Raw genomic sequence first — 19,269 nt, 5'->3', positions numbered from 1 at the left:
TAAATCTCACTAATCAAGTGAAATGCAGGATTGCGTTATTGCTAGGTTTATAAAATGACGGCAGGGGCTGCTGCAGGGGGTGGGTGCCCATCAATAGTAAGTCACCTTATTGTGATCCTCAACTAGGAATAAGTCTTAGTGACTAACGGCAGCAGGACTGCTCTGTAGAATTAGGTGCTAAAATTGCAAGTGGGTGCTGGGAGATAAGAGGGGGATACTGGGGATCACAGTGACACGGTATTTGAGAAATGCCATGGGCTGCAAGCTTCCTAGGGTGTGGCTTTAATGGGTAAAATGTTTTTTGTCACTTTCTGTATCACTTTTGAATTTCCAAGTGGCTGAACAGAAGAATCATGCCTCAGGGCTCTTTGAACAAGTGTAGTATGGCTCTGCTGTGTTGGAACTGCTCCGTGGCATTGGCCCTGAGAGTGGAAGACAGTCCAGATTTCTTGAGTAGTACCAAATTGGGCCACTGGATACACTGATCTATCTTACGTTGAATCATGGTGGGATAAGTGACTTTTTTTTTCCTGTTTGAAAACTAACTTTGATAGAAGTTAATCCCTTTCCTTCTCTTCTGCAATGTCAATTGCGCATTTCATTTGTGTATTTATAATATTTTTCTTTGGTAACACATATTGAGGCTATGATTTTTTGAAATTATTGGAGTGGGAGAAAAAAATAATAATTTTAACAAGCTTTGTTGAAACCTTCTGTAGCTTGATTGACTGGAATAATCCTGCCATCATTAATAAGATGTACAAGGTATACCTTGGAGATATACCACTGAAGACAAAAGAGGTAGGTTTTTTTTGTTTACTCTCACATCATCATAAAAAGCATTTTATTGACATAGTTCTATGTATTTGAACATTTTCTCCAGGTTATTTTGATTTAAGCTGAATCTATGCTGTGGGAAATACTGATACTAGTTTTAAGCCATACTAGTCTAGGTAGATTAAAATCTCCTGGTAACTTTGTTTACCTGATCTGGTGTTTTCAATTCAGGTGCTTAAATAATGATTGTCCAGATTATGCTTCAATGACCTTTTTCTGTAACTATTTTAGGCTTTATTGGATATATCGTTCTAAGGCTGCAGCTGCTCAACTCTGCTGTAGCATGAAAGCAGCCATAGGCAGAACAGAACTGAATGAGCATGGCCGTGTGCCAGTAAGGCTTTATCGTTACTGAAATTTGAATTTCATATTATTTTCATGAAATATACTTTTACAAAATATTATTTTGATTTTTTTTATTTTATTTTTTTATTTTTAACAAACTCATTTATTTATTTATTTATTTATTTATTTATTTATTTTTGGCTGTGTTGGGTCTTCGTTTCTGTGCGAGGGCTTTCCCCACTTGCGGCAAGCGGGGGCCACTCTTCATCGCGGTGCGCGGGCCTCTAACTATCGTGGCCTCTCCTGCTGCGGAGCACAGGCTCCAGACGCGCAGGCTCAGTAGTTGTGGCTCACGGGCCCAGTCGCTCCGCGGCACGCGGGATCCTCCCAGACCAGGGCCCGAACTCGTGTCCCCTGCATTAGCAGGCAGACTCCCAACCACTGCGCCACCAGGGAAGCCCTTATTTTGATTTTTAAAAAATCATTTGAAAATGTAAAAACTACTCTTAACTCACAGACCTTACTAAGATAGATGGTAGGCCAGATTTGGTCCATGGGCTGTAGTTTGTTGACCCGTGGTCTAGAACCTAGAACAATAGGTGGGTTCTTCTGAATTCTGGAAATAAGATGTTTGCTTAATAACATAAGTTCTGTTTAGTTAACTGTGTTTAAAAGTGTTCCAAGTTGAAACCTTGACATACAAGATTATTTTTTTGCTTTCTAAACGATTAATAGTTGTTTTAAAAATCATATTAGCTCCAGGGAAAACTGGACAGCTACACGTAAAAGAATGAAATTAGAACACTTCCTAACACCATACACAAAAATAAACTCAAAATGGATCAAAGACCTAAATGTAAAGCCAGACACTATAAAACTCTTAGAGGAAAACATAGGTAGAACACTCTATGACATAAATCACTGCAAGATCCTTTTTGACCCACCTCCTAGAGAAATGGAAATAAAATAAAAAATAAACAAATGGGACCTAATTATACTTAAAAGCTTTTGCACAGCAAAGGAAACCATAAACAAGACAAAAAGACAACCCTCAGAATGAGAGAAAAAATTTACAAATGAAGCAACTGACAAAGGATTCATCTCCAAAATATACAAGCAGCTCATGCAGCTCAATATCAAAAAAAAAAACAACCCAATCCACAAATGGGTAGAAGACCTAAATAGACATTTCTCCAAAGTAGACATGACAACAAACACATGAAAGGATGCTCAACATCGCTAATCATTAGAGAAATGCACATCAAAACCACAATGAGGTATCACCTCACACCGGTCAGAATGGCCATCATCAAAAAATCTACAAAGAGTAAATGCTGGAGAGGGTGTGGAGAAAAGGGACCCCTCCTGCACTGTTGGTGGGAATGTAAACTGATACAGCCACTATGGAAAACAATATGGAGGTTCCTTAAAAAACTAAGAACTGGACTTCCTTGGTGGCGCAGTGGTTAAGAATCCACCTACCAATGCAGGGGACACGGGTTCGAGCCCTGGCCCAGGAAGATCCCACATGCCGTGGAGCAACTAAGCCCGTGCGCCACAACTACTGAGCCTGTGCTCTAGAGCCCGTGAGCCACAACTACTGAAGCCTGCATGCCTAGAGCCCATGATCCGCAACAAGAGAAGCAAGCACAATGAGAAGCCCGCGCACCGCAATGAAGAGTAGCCCCCGCTCGCCGCAACTAGAGAAAGCCCACGCGCAGCAACGAAGACCCAACACAGCCAAAAATAAATGAATAAAAATAAATAAATTTATTTAAAAAAAAGAGTAGAGAGGCAAACTCTAGTTATTGAGACGGGTATTTGGCATGTATTTTCTCTTTTAAAATGAAAAAATGAGGCTTCAAAAAAACAGTTAACATGCTTTATAGGCAAAGATGAAAGTTGAGGTTTTAAGCAAAAGCTAGAATTTTGGGAAATTTGTATTCATCACGATGAGCTTGACAGCTTGTCAGTGCTTACAGACTTTTCTGATGAGATTGGTCATGATATTAACATGTGATTTTTTGTGTGTGCGTGGATGTTTTGTAATGAAATATTTGCTTAACTCGGTGAGCCAGTATTTTCCAAATGACCAGTGATGTGACAGAAGCATACAGGGTCAGGGAGCCATTCAGTATGCAGATAGACTGGTGGAATTTAGTAGAACAGTATGCAGATGTTCCATTGATATGGTTTCAAATCCACATGGCAATTAACCTTTAAGAACCTATTGCAGGGGGCTTCCCTGGTGACGCAGTGGTTGAGAATCTGCCTGCCAATGCAGGGGACACGGGTTCGAGCCCTGGTCTGGGAAGATGCCACATGCCACGGAGCAACTAGGCACGTGAGCCACAACTACTGAGCCTGCGCGTCTGGAGCCTGTGCTCCGCAATAAGAGAGGCCGCGACAGTGAGAGGCCCGCGCACCACGATGAAGAGTGGCCCCCGCTCGCTGCAACTAGAGAAAGCCCTCGCACAGAAATGAAGACCCAACACAGCCAAAAATAAATTAAAAAAAAAAAAAAAAAAAAAAGAACCTATTGCATATCAAGTTTTGGGGTGGCATCAAATATCTGTAATTACCTGAAAAGGCTAAAATCACCCCCACTTTTCCAGTCACATATCTCTGTGAAGCTGTTTTTTTTAACATACTTAAAACAACATATTACAACAAATTAAATGCTGACAGATATAAGAATCCAGCTTTCTTTTATTAAGGTGGACAGTGAAGAGATTTACAGAAAATATAAAACAACGCCACTGTCTCAGTGCAGTTTTTTGTTTTGGAAAATATAGTTTTTTATTTTTCTTAAAAATATGTTATTTATGAAAGTATATAATGGGTTTAATATTATTTTTAAGTGAATAAGTACTTAAAGTATTTTCAGTTTTAATTTCTAGTATATTAAATATTGATAGGTATTCAATATAAACAAGAGCTCTTTGGAAGCTTCAGTAATTTTTAAGAGTATAAAGGGATCCTGAAACAAAAGTTTGAGAGACCATTGATTTAGATGATCTCTCATGATTGTTTTCAATTCACAATAATTTTGAAGTGCTGAGTTATAATCACACATATTTTCAACAGGGAGCAGTTCTGAAGCCAGAGCTGAAAAGGGACCCAGTCAGTACAAGGGTCAAGTTAAAGATTGTCCCCCACCTCCTTCGTTCTAGACAAGCTGCTGAAACGTTCCCAGCTAACATTCAGGTAACTCATTCTTTCCAGAGAAAAATGGCCTGTTTACAACTTTCATGTTTGTTTAACTAGACAAAGAACTGCATTAATGGATATTCAGGAGGTAGGTTGATATGTATAACAAGATTAATGAGATTCTTTTTTCTCTCTCAAGTTTAGCTGCAGAAAATACTTTTTAATTATAGCTATAATAAAAAATATATTTTATTAATATATTAATATTATATATAAATATATATTATGTATAATATATATTATACATTTTTATTATAGAATATATGCTGTATATGGTTACCATTCACCCTAAATGTATGGTGATAATTCCTTTCAAACTAGTGCTTTTCTGAGTGGCTTTTTTCCAAAAATGGTAGCACCAGAAACTTGGTCATTTAGGTGGGAAAATGAGTCATCCTTGACTGGAGTCCCTCGTGAAGGCAGTGGCCACAGCCTCTGGATGCTGCTGCCTCAGTGTCTTCACCCCCGTCTGCCGAATGCTCATGTTAATGGAGATCGTCACTTCTTGTTCTGCTTGCCGCAGTCGTCTTCCTTGTTGCCCTGCCTCTAGTCTTGCCCACTGCCAGTCTGTTTTCTGTGTTGCCACCAGAGTTATTTTTGCAGTTGGAAATCCTTATACTCTGTTGGTGTGGGATATGAGCCCCTCCGGAAAAGCTCTTGCCTTTTGGTCCAAGTAATGACCAGCTCAGCTCTGGAGACAGACTCATTTGAGCATAATTTTGTCATTAGTTACTTACTTTTGATCTTAAATAAGCCTCAGGGTTTTTCCTGTTTTTCTTTAAACATAAAAAAAAATCTGTAAAATGGATGTAATGATAGCAGCTACCTCATAGCAATGTTGTAAAGACTGAGTGGGTTAGCAGGTAGAAGCTTTAGAGCAGGGTGGCTAGTACTCATTCAGTTAGCAAGTTCTCAGTAAATGGTGGAAAGGCAGCAGTTACTTCCCTTCTGGTCTCGTATCTCACCATACCCTTGCCCTGTACCTTATGCTCCAGCAGAGACTGTTGCTGTTTAAGTATGCTGTTTTCATGGCTCTGTGTCTCCACTCCTGGCATGGTGGCCCTCCCCCCTGTAGCCTGGTAAACGTCTACTCCAGTTTCAGGATTTGCTCCGGTGTGCCCCTTCCTATCTGAAATGTCCCCGTTTCCTGCCTCTCATCTCTTTCAGTCCCTAAGTAAGAACACTGTCCTCTTGCTCACTGTACGTGTGTGGTGGACATTGGCTTCTGCCTTCGCATCTCTGCCTCTTAAGGCTTATTTGTTTAAGTGGCTGCTTCCTCCTTTTAGGTGATACAACTTTTATTCCCAGCATCTGGCTCTCTAATATTTGACTGATTTCAAGTACTCTGTTCTGTGTTTCCGTAAACATAAAATAATCACAGAACTTCTTCCATTTCACTTTCCAGGCACTGTTTCCCTGACAGTGTTTTGATAATTTTGGTTCAGAAAATTTGGTTGTAGTAACACTACATTATATAATAAGCAGCTAGAAGTTTGTGGCAGAATATTCATAGACATCCTGTAGGTGTACCCTTTATTTGTAGTTATTTATGTTTTCAAAATGAGTCCACATGTAATTAAGAAACGTAATACCCCCAAAATAATCTTCTCTGCTCATGTCCCTTGCGTGAGAGTGGCAGCCCACTGCAGCGTGAACTCTGTGTTGCTTCCTAGTGGTAGCCCCACAAATTTTGCAGACTTGTAACATCTACCATTGTGTTTGTTGTTACTCCACAGACTGTTGATTGAAGCTACTGATTGGCTTCCTAAGGCCGTCAGCTAAAATATTTGTATGAAAGAGAACTGCATTAATTTTGAAGAACAAGGTGTAGTGCAAAAGACCTACTGTTGAATCCTTAATAGTATTTGAAGATAGTAAATTGCTATTGTTAATCGGTATTCTTGATGTTCCTTTTTCATAGGTGGTATATGATGGACTCTTTGGTACAAATACAAATTCAAAATTAAGAACATTATCCCTGCAATTTGTGCATCACATTTGTGTAACGTAAGTTTTTTGAACTATTTGTAAAGTTTTCAAGCTGTTGGAGTGATGAAGTGATGCAAGTATATCTTACCTAGAAACAAATCGTGTTTGCTTATCTTAAAGTATTTCATACTTTAATAGATTATTTAAATTTACTTCAGTTATGTCTCTAAGTAATAATCTGAAAAGATATGTAATTATGAGATTCTTATATCTTGCTTTGTATGTGTTATTTTTTTAAAAAGCTGTCCAGAAATCAAGATTAAGCCATTAGGTCCAATGCTTTTGAATGGCCTCACCAAGCTAATCAATGAATATAAAGAAGTAAGTGACTTGTTTTTTTAAATTTTTGTTAACATTTTATATTTTAAAGTATTTTCTGTTATAAACTTTGCTGGTCTGTATGTTGATATAGTTAAAGTTTGCTGTTGTTCCATCATTTCTTAACATTTTTAATTGAAGTGGTGCAAATTTCAGAAATTACCACCATCTTCTGCCCTTTTTTTTTTGAAATAAGTATTAAAAACTGATACGGATCTTGAGGTGGTCTTATCATTTCTTTAAATAACATTTTAAAAAGCTAGTACATTTTATTTTACTTTTAGGCACTGTGCAAAAATGGAATGAAAAGAATTAAATTTTAGTTTATTATTTATTTCCATATAGGTCTATTTGGATTTGCTTGTTTTGAGAAACGGTGTTAATTCTTAGGGACTGAGATTTTATTGATTCAAAACTCTGTCAGACTACCAAATACACTACCAAATGTAAAATAGATAGCTAGTGGGAAGCACCCACATAGCACAAGGAGATCAGCTCGGTGCTTTTTATCCCCTAGAGGGGTGGGAAATGGAGGGTGGGAGGGAGACGCAAGAGGGAGGAGATATGGGGATATATGTAGATGTATAGCTGATTCACTTATATTATACAGTAGAAACTAACACACCATTGTAAAGCAATTATACTCCAATAAAGATGATAAAACAAACAAACAAACAAACTGTCAGAACATGCATTCAGTAAATTTTTGATTCCTTAAGCTAAGTGGAATGAGGATTCCTTGGATTGTAGATTTTCAAATCCTGTTTTTCCTTGCTGTATCACTCCTACCATTTCTAGTATTTCAGGGGAATTTGCTAAAAAAGGTAAGGTTTCAAGAACTCTAGTTAGTATTTCTTCCTAAGTCTTAGCTAAACATGAATGCATGTTTGCAGTAGTATAGTGACCAGTATTTTGCCATTTGGATTTAGAATTGAGTTTGAATTCTAGTTTTGTTCCTTGGTGAGTTACTTAAATTCTTTGGACCTCTGTTCTTTATCAGAAAAATGAGGATAATAGTATCACTTCATTGGATTATTGTGAAGATTAAATGAGATAATTCATGTAAATTATTCAGCACAGTAAAGGCATATTAGTAGATATTATTAATGAAAAGCTATTCATTTGTTGTGCAGCTGTGCTTTGGGGCAGTGTTAGGCCTGACTCTCCTGTCTTCTTCTGTTGATTGAATAGAGCTTGCATGGTTCTTAAGGCCTTGGGAAACTTTCAGATTATTTTTATGGCATAGTCAGATTCTTTGGATGGTTGGTAGGAATAAAAATGCTTTGGGGCTTTTAGGGGAGGAACTGTATATTTGAAGATAGGTTAGAGAGGCCAGATAAACTACAGGGCTGTAATCCTTTTACCTCCAGATGACACTGCATGTCTTCCCAACAGATGAGTCTGTAAGAGTGGCCATGTAGGTGTGTGAATCCTATGTTAAATGTATAAACTTCAGCTCACAGAAGTGTTACTATGTTCTAAGTAATGTCAGACTATTGGTTTTCCTAAAACCACGTAAAATTCTATCTGTATCTTGAGTGGGAACCTCACTAACTCACCCGAATACTATGATCCCTTTAATTTTTTATGGTGGAAGATATGAGAAGAAGCTGTTTCCTATGGTGCAGATTTTTAGACAGTTGCTCCCCAGCGTACTACAATTTTGGGTGAGAGAGAGTGGATCCTAGCCTGTTGGGCAGGTGAATTTTCTAATAAGTTAAGCTTTTTTCCCAGTACGTTGGTGGTGAATTTTGGTATTTGCAGGTTATATAGTATTGAAACTATCCTGAACTTAGCACCAGCTAAGAGAACCTTTTCATATATGACCACTGCATTTTCCTTTTGGAGTAAGTTGGGGATATAAAGTTTTGTTTTGTTTTTCCTTTTAGTACTGTGATTCATTCTGGGTTTGGACATTTTTATTTGTTTTGTTCAGATGCTGATATCATATAGTTAGGCAGGGTGAGACCTAGGTTTAACAAGGAGTAAAATAATGCATTTAATTGCAGCAAAAGGGTTTTGCTGTTTACTGTGTTTTTTGTTCTGTCTGCTTTTTGTTCTTTTCTTTTCTTTTTTTTTTTTTTTCCTTAATTTCAAGGACCCTAAGCTACTGTCAATGGCATATTCAGCTGTTGGAAAACTCTCCAGGTGAGTAAACTCTTTTTCAGTGAGAGATATCCTGTTGGTAAACTAAGAAAAATTGTGGCATTTAATAATGGATGGAGAATAAATTTGTTATGATTCTGAAAGGGTCATAGGTTGTTTAGAAATGTCTTCCTTGTAGAAGGATAATGAATGTGAGACATTTTAACTTACATCTGAAGATGTGTTACCATATTAAATGGCAGTCTTGAAATGAGATTTTGAACTGGATTGTGTCATAATGTGTTACAGTTTTCTTGTACCCTAGAGACATTTGATTGACCTTAAGTGTTCTTGTTGCTACTTACTACCAGCGTTTATAATCTCGATAATCGAGAATTTTTCTAGTGATTCTCTTTTCTGATAGCATTATATTATGATTCTGAGCGGCCCTGTTTCCAAAGTTGGATTTTTTTTCTTCTGCTTAGTATGGTTTCCTGCACCCAGTTCCTCCTGGTTTCCTCTTCCTTCACTGTATTTCAGAGCAGGGGGATAGAGGAGCAGCATCCTCAGTGGTACCAGGTGCTGCTTACACCCTGGCACAGGTTCTGTGTTGGCCTGTGTAGACTAGGTCTTGCTCTTCTGCACTGTGTAGGGAAGGAGTCTGGGGGCTCAGAAGACCGCCACTTCAGATCAGCTGATACAGCATAGGGTTGTCAACAAACCTTGTCCCTTGTGTGTTGGCATGAAGTGACAAAAGTCCTTGTCACCAGAGTCATTAGTTTAAATAACATTTAGTCTCATCTATTTTCTTTATTTTAAAATCAGAAATGTTAACTGAATGCATGGAATATTCTAGTGAGAATATCTGGATAATAGGTATATTAATCTAGAGTTATTTTATTAGGCAGTTGAAGAATTAAATATTTACTTTAAAAAGTGTTTGATTCTTTGGGGGAAGTAATCCAGTGATGTTCACATGGTTCAGAAGTGAAAGTGCAAGTTTAGGCAAGTTTGTGTTTAGTTTCTTTTTTTTTTTCCATCTTATGGAAATTTTTGATAGTAATGATGATCTCATATTCTCTTACAGTCGAATGCCCCATTTATTCACTAAGGATATAGCTCTTGTGCAGCAGCTTTTTGAAGCCCTATGTAAGGTAGGGAAACACCTGGCAAGTGTATGCTTTCTGTTTGGATGCTCACTTGGAAACCCAACAGGGAGGGAAACACTGTTTTTATCATCTTCATAGGAAGAGCCCGAGACGCGACTCGCTATTCAAGAAGCACTATCCATGATGGTTGGAGCTTATAGTACTTTGGAAGGAGCACAGCGGACTCTCATGGAGGCACTTGTGGCTTCGTACTTAATAAAGGTAGGTCCAACTATGTGAACTACAATGGCGGGTAGTATATGAATTTTACATTTTTTTTTAAACATTTTTTAAGCTCTCAGTTTTTTAAAAAAATTTATTTATTTATGGCTGCATTGGGTCTTCGTTGCTGCGCGCGAGCTTTCTCTAGTTATGGCGAGCGGGGGCTACTCTTCATTGTGGTGTGCGGGCTTCTCATTGCGGTGACTTCTCTTGTTGTGGAGCACAGGCTCTAGGCGCATGGGCTTCAGTTGTTGTGGCTCATGGGCTCAGTAGTTGTGGCTCACGGGCTCTAGAGCGCAGGCTCAGTAGTTGTGGCACACGGGCTTAGTTGCTCCGTGGCATGTGGGATCTTCCCCGACCAGGGCTCGAACCCGTGTCACCTGCATTGGCAGGTGGATTCTTAACCACTGTGCCACCAGGGAAGCCCTACATTTTTAAGATCAAAATTTGAATTGCTTTTTGTCTTAACTCTCTATAATGAAGAGGAATATTTGCTTTCACTTGGACTGTGATTTATGATCTGTTTTAGATTCCTCGTTATTGGAATCTGATCTTAGGGAAGAAGGAGTAGTGATATTCACAGAGGCCTTATGTTTAAAGCCTTCCTTGTTGGAAAACTGTTCTTAATATCATGCTCTCCCAGTTGCAAGTGTTTTGTTTTAACTGGTAGCTGAGCACTACAGTCCACTGAGGTGGAGTTCTGTAGGTAACACTGGGTGAGAAAAGCAGAAGGAAAGAAAGGCACAATTTATGGATCAAAATGAGTCTGTAGGAAGTAAGCCAGTACCATCATCCATACTCTTCTTCCTTCTAGTCCTCTTCATTTGCCTGCCATGGGAGTTTGCAGGAGAATTTTTAGTATCTGTGGTTATTTACACATATGTATACATGATATATAATATGCAATATAAAATAATACATTATGTATTTGCTTTAGTCAGTTCTTTGTCCTCCATTTCTAGGAGTAGAGAGGGAGATTAAAGAGGGAATGATGTCAAATATTGGTGAGATTAATATGAATTGCATCTTAACTGAAATTTGGCTACCACGTTTATTAACACATTTATATTGAGGAATTATTAAAGGTTCAGAAAGGTATCTGGTTTCTGTTGAAATATGACAGGATAATTATGTACACTCAGAAGGCTTATTATATATAGCGTCCCATTGTCAAATGCTCTTGGTGTCCAGTGTACCTGGTTCATGATCATATAACATGGACAAAGAAGTATAGGCTTATTTGGAAGCTCATTAGAGTCAAATACTTAAAACTTTTTGTAGGTAGCCTTACAAGGAAATGGAATGCTTGTATAATGCACATGGGTGCTGGTTATACTTATGCAGATCAAATCATGTAACAGTATTACCAAGCCAAGGTAATTTATTTTCTTTTCTCAGACTACATGTAAGGCAACCAGACCCTGGGCTAAATCATATAGGCTGGTCCGTAATATCATTGCCCTTTACAGTAGCTCCAAAAATGCTAAAGAGCAAGAACACCTGAGTAAGTGAGGTAGTACACGTTTCTAAGCATCTCTCATCTCACTTATGTTGTGACTGGAGGAATGACCCAGGGGGAAGATACACGAGAATAAAGCTTAAGCATCAGTAGACTCTACAACTGCTTTTCTGGCTGAACTTCGTATTCATAGATTACAATCTTAATCTATTTAAGTTAATTGGATATATTTATGTAGTTGAAGCTTTGCTTTGGAGTCAGTTTTAATTTAAGAGCTAATCTGAAAGCGTTGGCGGTATTTTGCTTTAAATTTGTAGGGATTCCAAGTAAGCTCTGTTTGTGTTCCCTGCAAAATATCTGAATTTCACTCATGTGACTGAGAGTTTAAGAGTTGGAGAAGCAGAGGTGGTGGCTAGAAACTGCCACAGTGACCTTGGTCTGATGGTTGGGCCTGAGGATGTGCATCTGCAGAGAGATTCTCTGGTTATGGTCTTGGTGGGGTTTCCTGCTCTACTTGGAGCGTCCTCTTAGATCATAATAGTATTCTTTAAATAGTGTCATTGTCCAAAGACTTTTAAACAACATGATTAAAGATCTTGACTAAATGATGTTTTATTTATTTAGATATATTTATTGAAATATCAACTTAAATTTTGATTGTTTACAATTAAGATGACTCGACTGGAATGAGTTGTTGGTAATTGAATTCTTTTTTTTTTTAATCTGTGTGTGTGTGTGTGTGTGTGTGTGTGTGTTTGTGTTCTTGCATTTATGTGTCAAATAGCCTGAAGTTCAAGTTCGACAAGTGGCTGTGAAATTTGCCAGCACGGTGTTTCCCTCAGATCATATACCGTCCAGATATTTGCTCTTATTAGCTGCAGGAGATCCGTAAGTTTCAAAGGTGTTAATTTGAATTTGGGTTCATTTAAAATTTAGTTGAAAATTGAATAAAATTTATGTTGTTTGCAGTGTTCGTCTGTGGAATTTAGGAGCAATTTATTAGGGTTAAAAGTATGGCTCCCTTGATACAATATATAGACCTGTAGTCATACCCTGTCTTGTTTTTTCCTGTGGGTAAAATTCAAAGATGAAAGCCATATGACTCTCCACATCTAATGAAATTTCCAAAAAGAAGCAATTGCTTATCATGTATTTTATGCCTCTTTGCATAGATAGCGAAAAATATATTTAAGACAGAAGACAAATAAAATTGCTGTTCTTAGTCTTCATATGATCATTCTCCAGTTGGTGAAATTTATTTATGTTTCTTATTTATCTTTCTGAAAGACGGGAGGAAGTTCATGGAGAGGCACAACGAGTTTTAAGGTGTCTTCCTGGTAGAAATAGAAAAGAAAGTGCTTCTAAGCAGATGCCATCTTTCCCAGAAATGGTATATTATATCCAGGAAAAGGTATGATATTTAACTTCAGATAATAGTTTAAGTCATATAATGAATGATGAAAATAAACTTACATTTTTTTAGGTGACACATTTTAAAATGCTAATCACTAAATGTTGAATAGTTAGTAAAGTTTCTAACAATGTTAATACAATAAGAGGAAGGTACGAAGTGAGGAGAAAAATATAAATCTCAGATGTAATTAATCTGTTTTGCCCAAATCTAAATTACTTACAATTCCTTTTATGTTATTCAACATTTTGGCTGTGTTTATTTTATTATTATTATTATTATTTTAAAAATTTTTATTGGAGTATAGTTGATTTACACTGTTGTGTTAGTTTCTGCTGTACAGCAGAGTGAATCAGTTATACATAAACATACATCCACTCTTTTTTAGGTTCTTTTCCCATATAGGTCATTACAGAGTATTGAGTAATGTTCCCTGTGCTATACAGTAGGTCCTTATTATTTATCTATATTTTATATAGTAGTGTGTATATGTCAATCCCAATCTCCCAGTTTATCCCTTCCCCCCCTTTTCCCTCCTGGTAACTGTAAGTTTGTTTTTTACAAATTTGACTCTATTTCTGTTTTGTAAATAAGTTCATTTGTACCGTTATTTTTTATTTTATTTTATTTTTTTAAAATTTATTTATTTATTTATATTTTTGGCTGTGTTGGGTCTTCGTTTCTGTGCGAGGGCTTTTTCTAGTTGCGGCAAGCAGGGGCCACTCTTCATCGCAGTGCGCGGGCCTCTCACTATCGCGGCCTCTCTTGTTGCGGCGCACAGGCTTCAGACGCGCAGGCTCAGTAATTGTGGCTCACGGGCCCAGTTGCTCCGCGGCATGTGGGATCTTCCCAGACCAGGGCTTGAACCCGTGTCCCCTGCATTGGCAGGCAGATTCTCAGCCACTGCGCCACCAGGAAAGCCCTGTACCATTATTTTTATTGGCTGTGTTTAACATTTTTACCCTTGGCATGACATGCTTGAAATATATCTTTTCTATTTTTAAGGGCATTATTTAGGGCAGCATAAGTTTAAGAATGCTTCAAGGAGCAGTTCAGACTTTTTCCACCATGATCATAAGAGAGCATTGCGTCTGCTTTTGCAAGTCTCCTGTTTTTGCTGGTAGATCAGAGTATTGACAGTCATGACCCCCCACCCTGACCCTATCCTACTTTTTACATTGATGTTTCTCTTAGTGTGCTGGGGGGATACCTTACTGTCTTTCACCTCTACTGGTGGTCTTAGCTTTTTGCTTAGAGAGACATCTTAAGGGTGCTGGAGGTCAGTATGTAGCAGCCATGATTGTCTTCTCCATAACACTGTCATATTTGTGGGCAGAAGATGCTTTTGTGCTAATATTTTCCTTCGACCTCTATTATTAATGAAAATAACTGGCATGCAGCGCCCTGGGGTGACTGTCAGTAGATGCCTGGAGTAGGTTTATTCTTTTTATTTTATTTTATATTTTTTACTTGCTACTGTGTCATCTTTGCAGCTTTTTTCTTTTTCTTTTTTCCTTTCTTTTTAAAGTATAGTTGGTTTATAGGTTTATTCTTTTTAAACAAGCCAGTCAAAAGGCAACACATCTGTAACTTAGGGTTTGAGGTCCGTGCACAGTCAAGCATGATTAATGGAAAAATGTTTTGACTAGAAAAAAACAGTAGCAGACAATAATGTAGTTAGAAATACAGTTATTTTTGAGTTGAGAAAGGGTACACGTGCTTTGTTTTCCAGTAATTGATTTTTGGGGTTTATTTTTATTAGGCTTCCCATCGAATGAAAACGCCAGCCAAGTATATGACTGGGACAACTGTCCTTCCATTTAACCCAGCAGCCTTTGGAGAGGTAGGACTGGCATATATTTCTATTTTGCTTTCGCTAAAGGTTCTTAATGATAATGTCACAGTCAAAGAGATGACTGTGAATTTTTTGTGTTCTAGGTAAACCCATAGAGTGACGTCATTGTTTTATACCAGGTTGTTTATTAGGAAAACAGTACTTAGTAGTTGGTGTTATTTTAAATCATAGTGGAGTCTAGAAATACATTTATCTCAGTGAGATTCTCTTCGTGAAAGAAGTAGATGCTCTGCATTGGTTGCTATTGGGAATTTACAGCAAATTAGATTTGAATTTTAAAGCCAACAATATATTGAGGTTATTTGGATTATCCAGTTTTGAAGGTTGGAGAATTAGATTATCTCATTTACTAAGGGAAATTCTGTTGTTTCAGTCATTGACTTGCACTAATTAAATGGCAAGAGATAATCTTGTTCAGAGTGAGTAAGAAGACTCATGATGAAATTACTGCCTGTCCTGTTCTAGCTGTCAAGGAAAGAGCTTCCAGAGGACTCCTTAGTAGCTAATTATGTCAGAGGTTTTTAATGACGTCGCAGCTACTCTTCTGTAGATGATTTGAACCCATTTTCTCAAATTCTTGTGTCAGTGGAGATTAAATGCAGCTGGAGTTCCACAGGAACAGATCATTGGTCCCAGGTTTCTGCCCAGTGTCTGTCTGTCTGTCTCTCTCACATACATACACACACATCTTTAAAAAAAAATAATGATTTTCCTTGTTACATTTTAGACTTTAAAAGTGGAGTTTGTGTTTTAACTCCATTTAACTCTGTTAAAAACCACTCTTTGGATTATAAAAGCTGGTTATGTAAGTTCTGCTCCATTGTGGTAATTTCAGTTCACACGTTGAGTCATGTTTTCCAGCTTCTGTGAGGGCTGTTGAATAGCTTTATGAAGGAAGGTGGGAAATCAAAGCTGGGAACTGTCACTTTGAAGAATATCTCCTGCCTTGAGTTTTTGAGACGCTTATCTGGTGTCCTTCTTCCTTCTGTCTGTAGATAGTCCTGTACTTGCGCATGTGCCTGGCTCACAGTGCGGGAGTGGTGCCCACCTCTCAGAGTTTGGCTGATATGCAAGATCACGCCCCGGCCATTGGACGCTATATACGGACTTTAATGTCGGGCAGCCAGACAACACCCTCCTCGTCTTCTTCCAAGAGTGGGGAAACCAACCCTGTTCAGATCTACATCGGCCTGCTTCAGCAGCTGTTAGCAGGGGTTGGAGGTAGGCGGTCATGACGCTGAGGATTATACTAAAGCACTTAAGCAAAAATCTAATTTTAAACTCAGCTGAGAATTTATAGCAAAATTATTTTCTGTCTTCTCTCCTACAACTGAACATGAATCTTTGTTTCTTTTCTAAACTTGCCTGAGTTCATCTTTGGTCCACTGTTTCTTTTTTCAGAAAGAAATGCTTAACAATAGGTAATATAGTTTTACTTTGGAAGTGGATGTGAAGAACAGGGCATCTTTTTAAAGACAATAAGTCTGTAAATTTGCTGTATTGAATCACATACTGTATTTAAGTTAACTTTTGTAGAACTGGGGAATGCCTCCTAAAGCTGTAGCCTTATGCTTTAAAGGAATGTAGTGATCTCTGTACGTTTATTGCTTTTCTTGAAATCAGAATGGTTCTGAATTCCTTCTTATTTAGGTTTGCCAGTCATGTACTGTCTATTGGAAGCTGTCTCAGTGTATCCAGAAAAGCTGGCTACCAAATTTGTAGACAAAACCGAATGGATAAAGGTATATCCTGTGCATGTGTATTTCTTTTTGATTCTATATTTTAAACTTTGGTCTCATGATGTCGCCTTCCTACCAGTGTTTCGGTGGCCTTTTCTGCCTTGAGGTCATTTTGAAACTCTCATCATTAAACACTTACTGGGAAGCGTGTAGGTCCATGTATTGCAGTGATCCATTTAGGTGAGAGGGGGAGATGAATTGGGAGTCTTATAAGTAAGAAAAAATTATTTTTCTGTTTTAAAAGTTTAAAAAAGTAATAAATATGTATAATTTAAGTAAACAATTATGTAAGATGTCTCCTTTGCATAGTCTCTCAGCTACCCAGATCCCTTCACCTTCCTGCCTCTTCCTCTCTCACCTGACAGACATGCATAGGTTATCACTTATTTGTATATGGTGTCCCTTCTAGAGTTTATTTATGCATATACACACAAATGAAATTAGCATTTTTGATTTTTCTTCCTTTTTTCACACAAAAGGGTATTATACTTTTCACACTGTTTTTTAAAAAATTTAATTAATTAATTAATTAATTAATTTATTTGGCTGTGTTGGGTCTTTGTTTATGTGCGAGGGCTCTCTCCAGTTGCGGCAAGCGGGGGCCACTCTTCATTGCGGTGTGTGGGCCTCTCACTGTTGCGGCCTCTCATTGTGGAGCATGGCTCTAGATGTGCAGGCTCAGTAGTTGTGGCTCACGGGCCCAGTTGCTCCGCGGCATGTGGGATCCTCCCAGACCAGGGCTCGAACCCGTGTCCCCTGCATCGGCAGGCAGACTCTCAACCACTGCGCCACCAGGGAAGCCCTTCACACTGCTTTGTACCTTACTTCTTTCGCTTAGCGTTAGAACATGGAGTTATTCCTGTATAACTACAGAGAGAACATCCCCTTTGTTTTAACAACTTCATTGTTTTCCACTGCATGAATGTGCCATAATTTATTGTAGGTCCTTATTGATGGTCATTTCGGGTACTTCCAGTCTGCTGCAATGAACAATCCATCACTTTGAACATGAGTGGGTATATTTTTAGATAGATTCCCCAGAAGTGGAATTGAGGACACATGGATGCAATTTTAATAGATAATGCACATCCTCCATATGAGTAGTTCCAATTCACACTCCCACCGGCCATGTTGGAGAGTATTTGTGTCCCGTGGTCACACCAAAAGGGTTACCAGGTTTAGCAAATAAAAATGCAAGATACTCAGTTAAACTTGAATTTCAGATAAACAGTGAATAATCTTTTTTATTACAGGTCTGGCTCATATAGTTTTGTATACCTTTTGTGCTACATAATGTAGTTCTTTTTGGAAAATGCAGTTTGAATTATGGTAAAATGTACCAATTATTTAAGTGTGAAAGCATGAAGGTAATTTACCAAGAGGAGTGAGTTTTGTACTTTTCTGGAAAATCTAGTCTCATGAAATTGCTTCTAGTTTAAAAAGATTTTTTAATCTTTGTGAATATTTGCTGATTTTAAAATGATCTTAGAGTTTTTGACCTTTGATCTTGTAGCTCAGGGATCATTAACCTGTGGTCCATGTGCCAAATCTGGCCCGCCTCCTGTTTGTATGGGCTGCAAGCTAAGAATACTGTTTACATTTTTAAAGGGTTGAAAAAAAATTAAAAGATGAACAAAATTTCCTGACATGTGAAAATTAGAGTGTCTGTAAAATTGTACTGGAATCCAGCCACACCCATTTGTTGTCTATGACTGCTTTTGCACTGCAATAGTAGAGTGGAATCATTGCGATAGATTTGGCTCTTTACAGAAAACACATGCTGACCTCTGTTTCAGATCAGCTGTGTATTAATTCCACCTGTTTTATACTTTGTATCTTTGATGAAAATGCACATAAGATTTTGGTCTATACCTCTGCTGTTATTTTGTTTTAAAATAATAGCTTGTTGTGTTCTTTTCTCATAGTTACCAATAGATGGAACATTGTAATGTTTTAAATGTTAGACGTTGTCAGCAGGGAGATGATCATATGTTATGTGTGTATTTCTTTTTCTGCACCGCTCAGAGTCTGATGAATAGCAGTAAAGAAGAGATGCGTGAACTGGCAGCATTGTTTTATTCTGTGGTGGTATCTACAGTGTCAGGAAATGAGTTGAAGTCAATGATAGAACAGCTTATAAAGACTACAAAAGACAATCATGTATGTTATCAGTTTTGTCTTTATCCTTTTTTGTGGGAAATAGTTTTACAAAAGCATCTAATATATTTTTAGTTTTTGTGTTCTCATTTGTAAAACGAACTCATAAATTTCTTGCCTTTATGATTGTAAAGATTAAATGAGATAGATAATACATGGATTCAGTCAGTTCAGTCAACAAATTTTGAGTGCCTCGTGTCTCATAGGCATTGTTTTAAGTGCTACGAATACGGCAGGGAGTGGATACATGAGAAGCTCTAGTAGCGCTTGGTGCTCAGAAATGTTAGTTCCTTTTTTCTTCCCTATCTACTGCCACCTCTCATTGTACCTGTCCCGTTAGGAAACACTGTTGAAACCATGTGCTTTCAAATATTTTATTTGCATTTGGAGGTTTTAGCAATTAGAAATAGGATCTGTTCATTGTATTTTGTTGGCAGTAGAGGGAAATTATGCTTGAAAGTTATGACGGTATGTTTACCTAAGTGTTATTTTTAAGCTCGAAGAAAGTGTGGGTGCTTATAAGAGCATGCGATGGACTCACCTCACCCAGAGTT

General features: G+C 37.8%; 1 protein-coding gene across 5 annotated transcripts in view; it reads left to right on the top strand.

The window, feature by feature from the left end:
• ECPAS (Ecm29 proteasome adaptor and scaffold) overlaps positions 1 to 19,269 on the top strand; it is a 101,224-nt gene that overhangs the window by 46,002 nt on the left and 35,953 nt on the right. For 4 of the 5 annotated variants that reach the window (XM_082403749.1, XM_082403747.1, XM_082403745.1 and 1 more), the window contains 13 exons: positions 720 to 801; positions 4,210 to 4,329; positions 6,254 to 6,339; positions 6,564 to 6,642; positions 8,738 to 8,787; positions 9,812 to 9,878; positions 9,972 to 10,094; positions 12,338 to 12,441; positions 12,841 to 12,964; positions 14,727 to 14,807; positions 15,815 to 16,040; positions 16,470 to 16,561; positions 18,584 to 18,718. In XM_082403749.1, the coding sequence (XP_082259875.1) occupies positions 720 to 801; positions 4,210 to 4,329; positions 6,254 to 6,339; positions 6,564 to 6,642; positions 8,738 to 8,787; positions 9,812 to 9,878; positions 9,972 to 10,094; positions 12,338 to 12,441; positions 12,841 to 12,964; positions 14,727 to 14,807; positions 15,815 to 16,040; positions 16,470 to 16,561; positions 18,584 to 18,718 (1,369 nt within the window). The remainder of the gene's footprint in view (positions 1 to 719; positions 802 to 4,209; positions 4,330 to 6,253; positions 6,340 to 6,563; positions 6,643 to 8,737; positions 8,788 to 9,811; positions 9,879 to 9,971; positions 10,095 to 12,337; positions 12,442 to 12,840; positions 12,965 to 14,726; positions 14,808 to 15,814; positions 16,041 to 16,469; positions 16,562 to 18,583; positions 18,719 to 19,269) is intronic. The other variant, XM_082403748.1, reaches the window with a different exon arrangement.

This window comes from Balaenoptera borealis (assembly GCF_965194805.1).
Source record: "Balaenoptera borealis genome assembly, chromosome: 8".
Lineage (NCBI taxonomy): Eukaryota > Metazoa > Chordata > Mammalia > Artiodactyla > Balaenopteridae > Balaenoptera > Balaenoptera borealis.
This window is presented reverse-complemented; position numbering and strand designations above follow the sequence as displayed.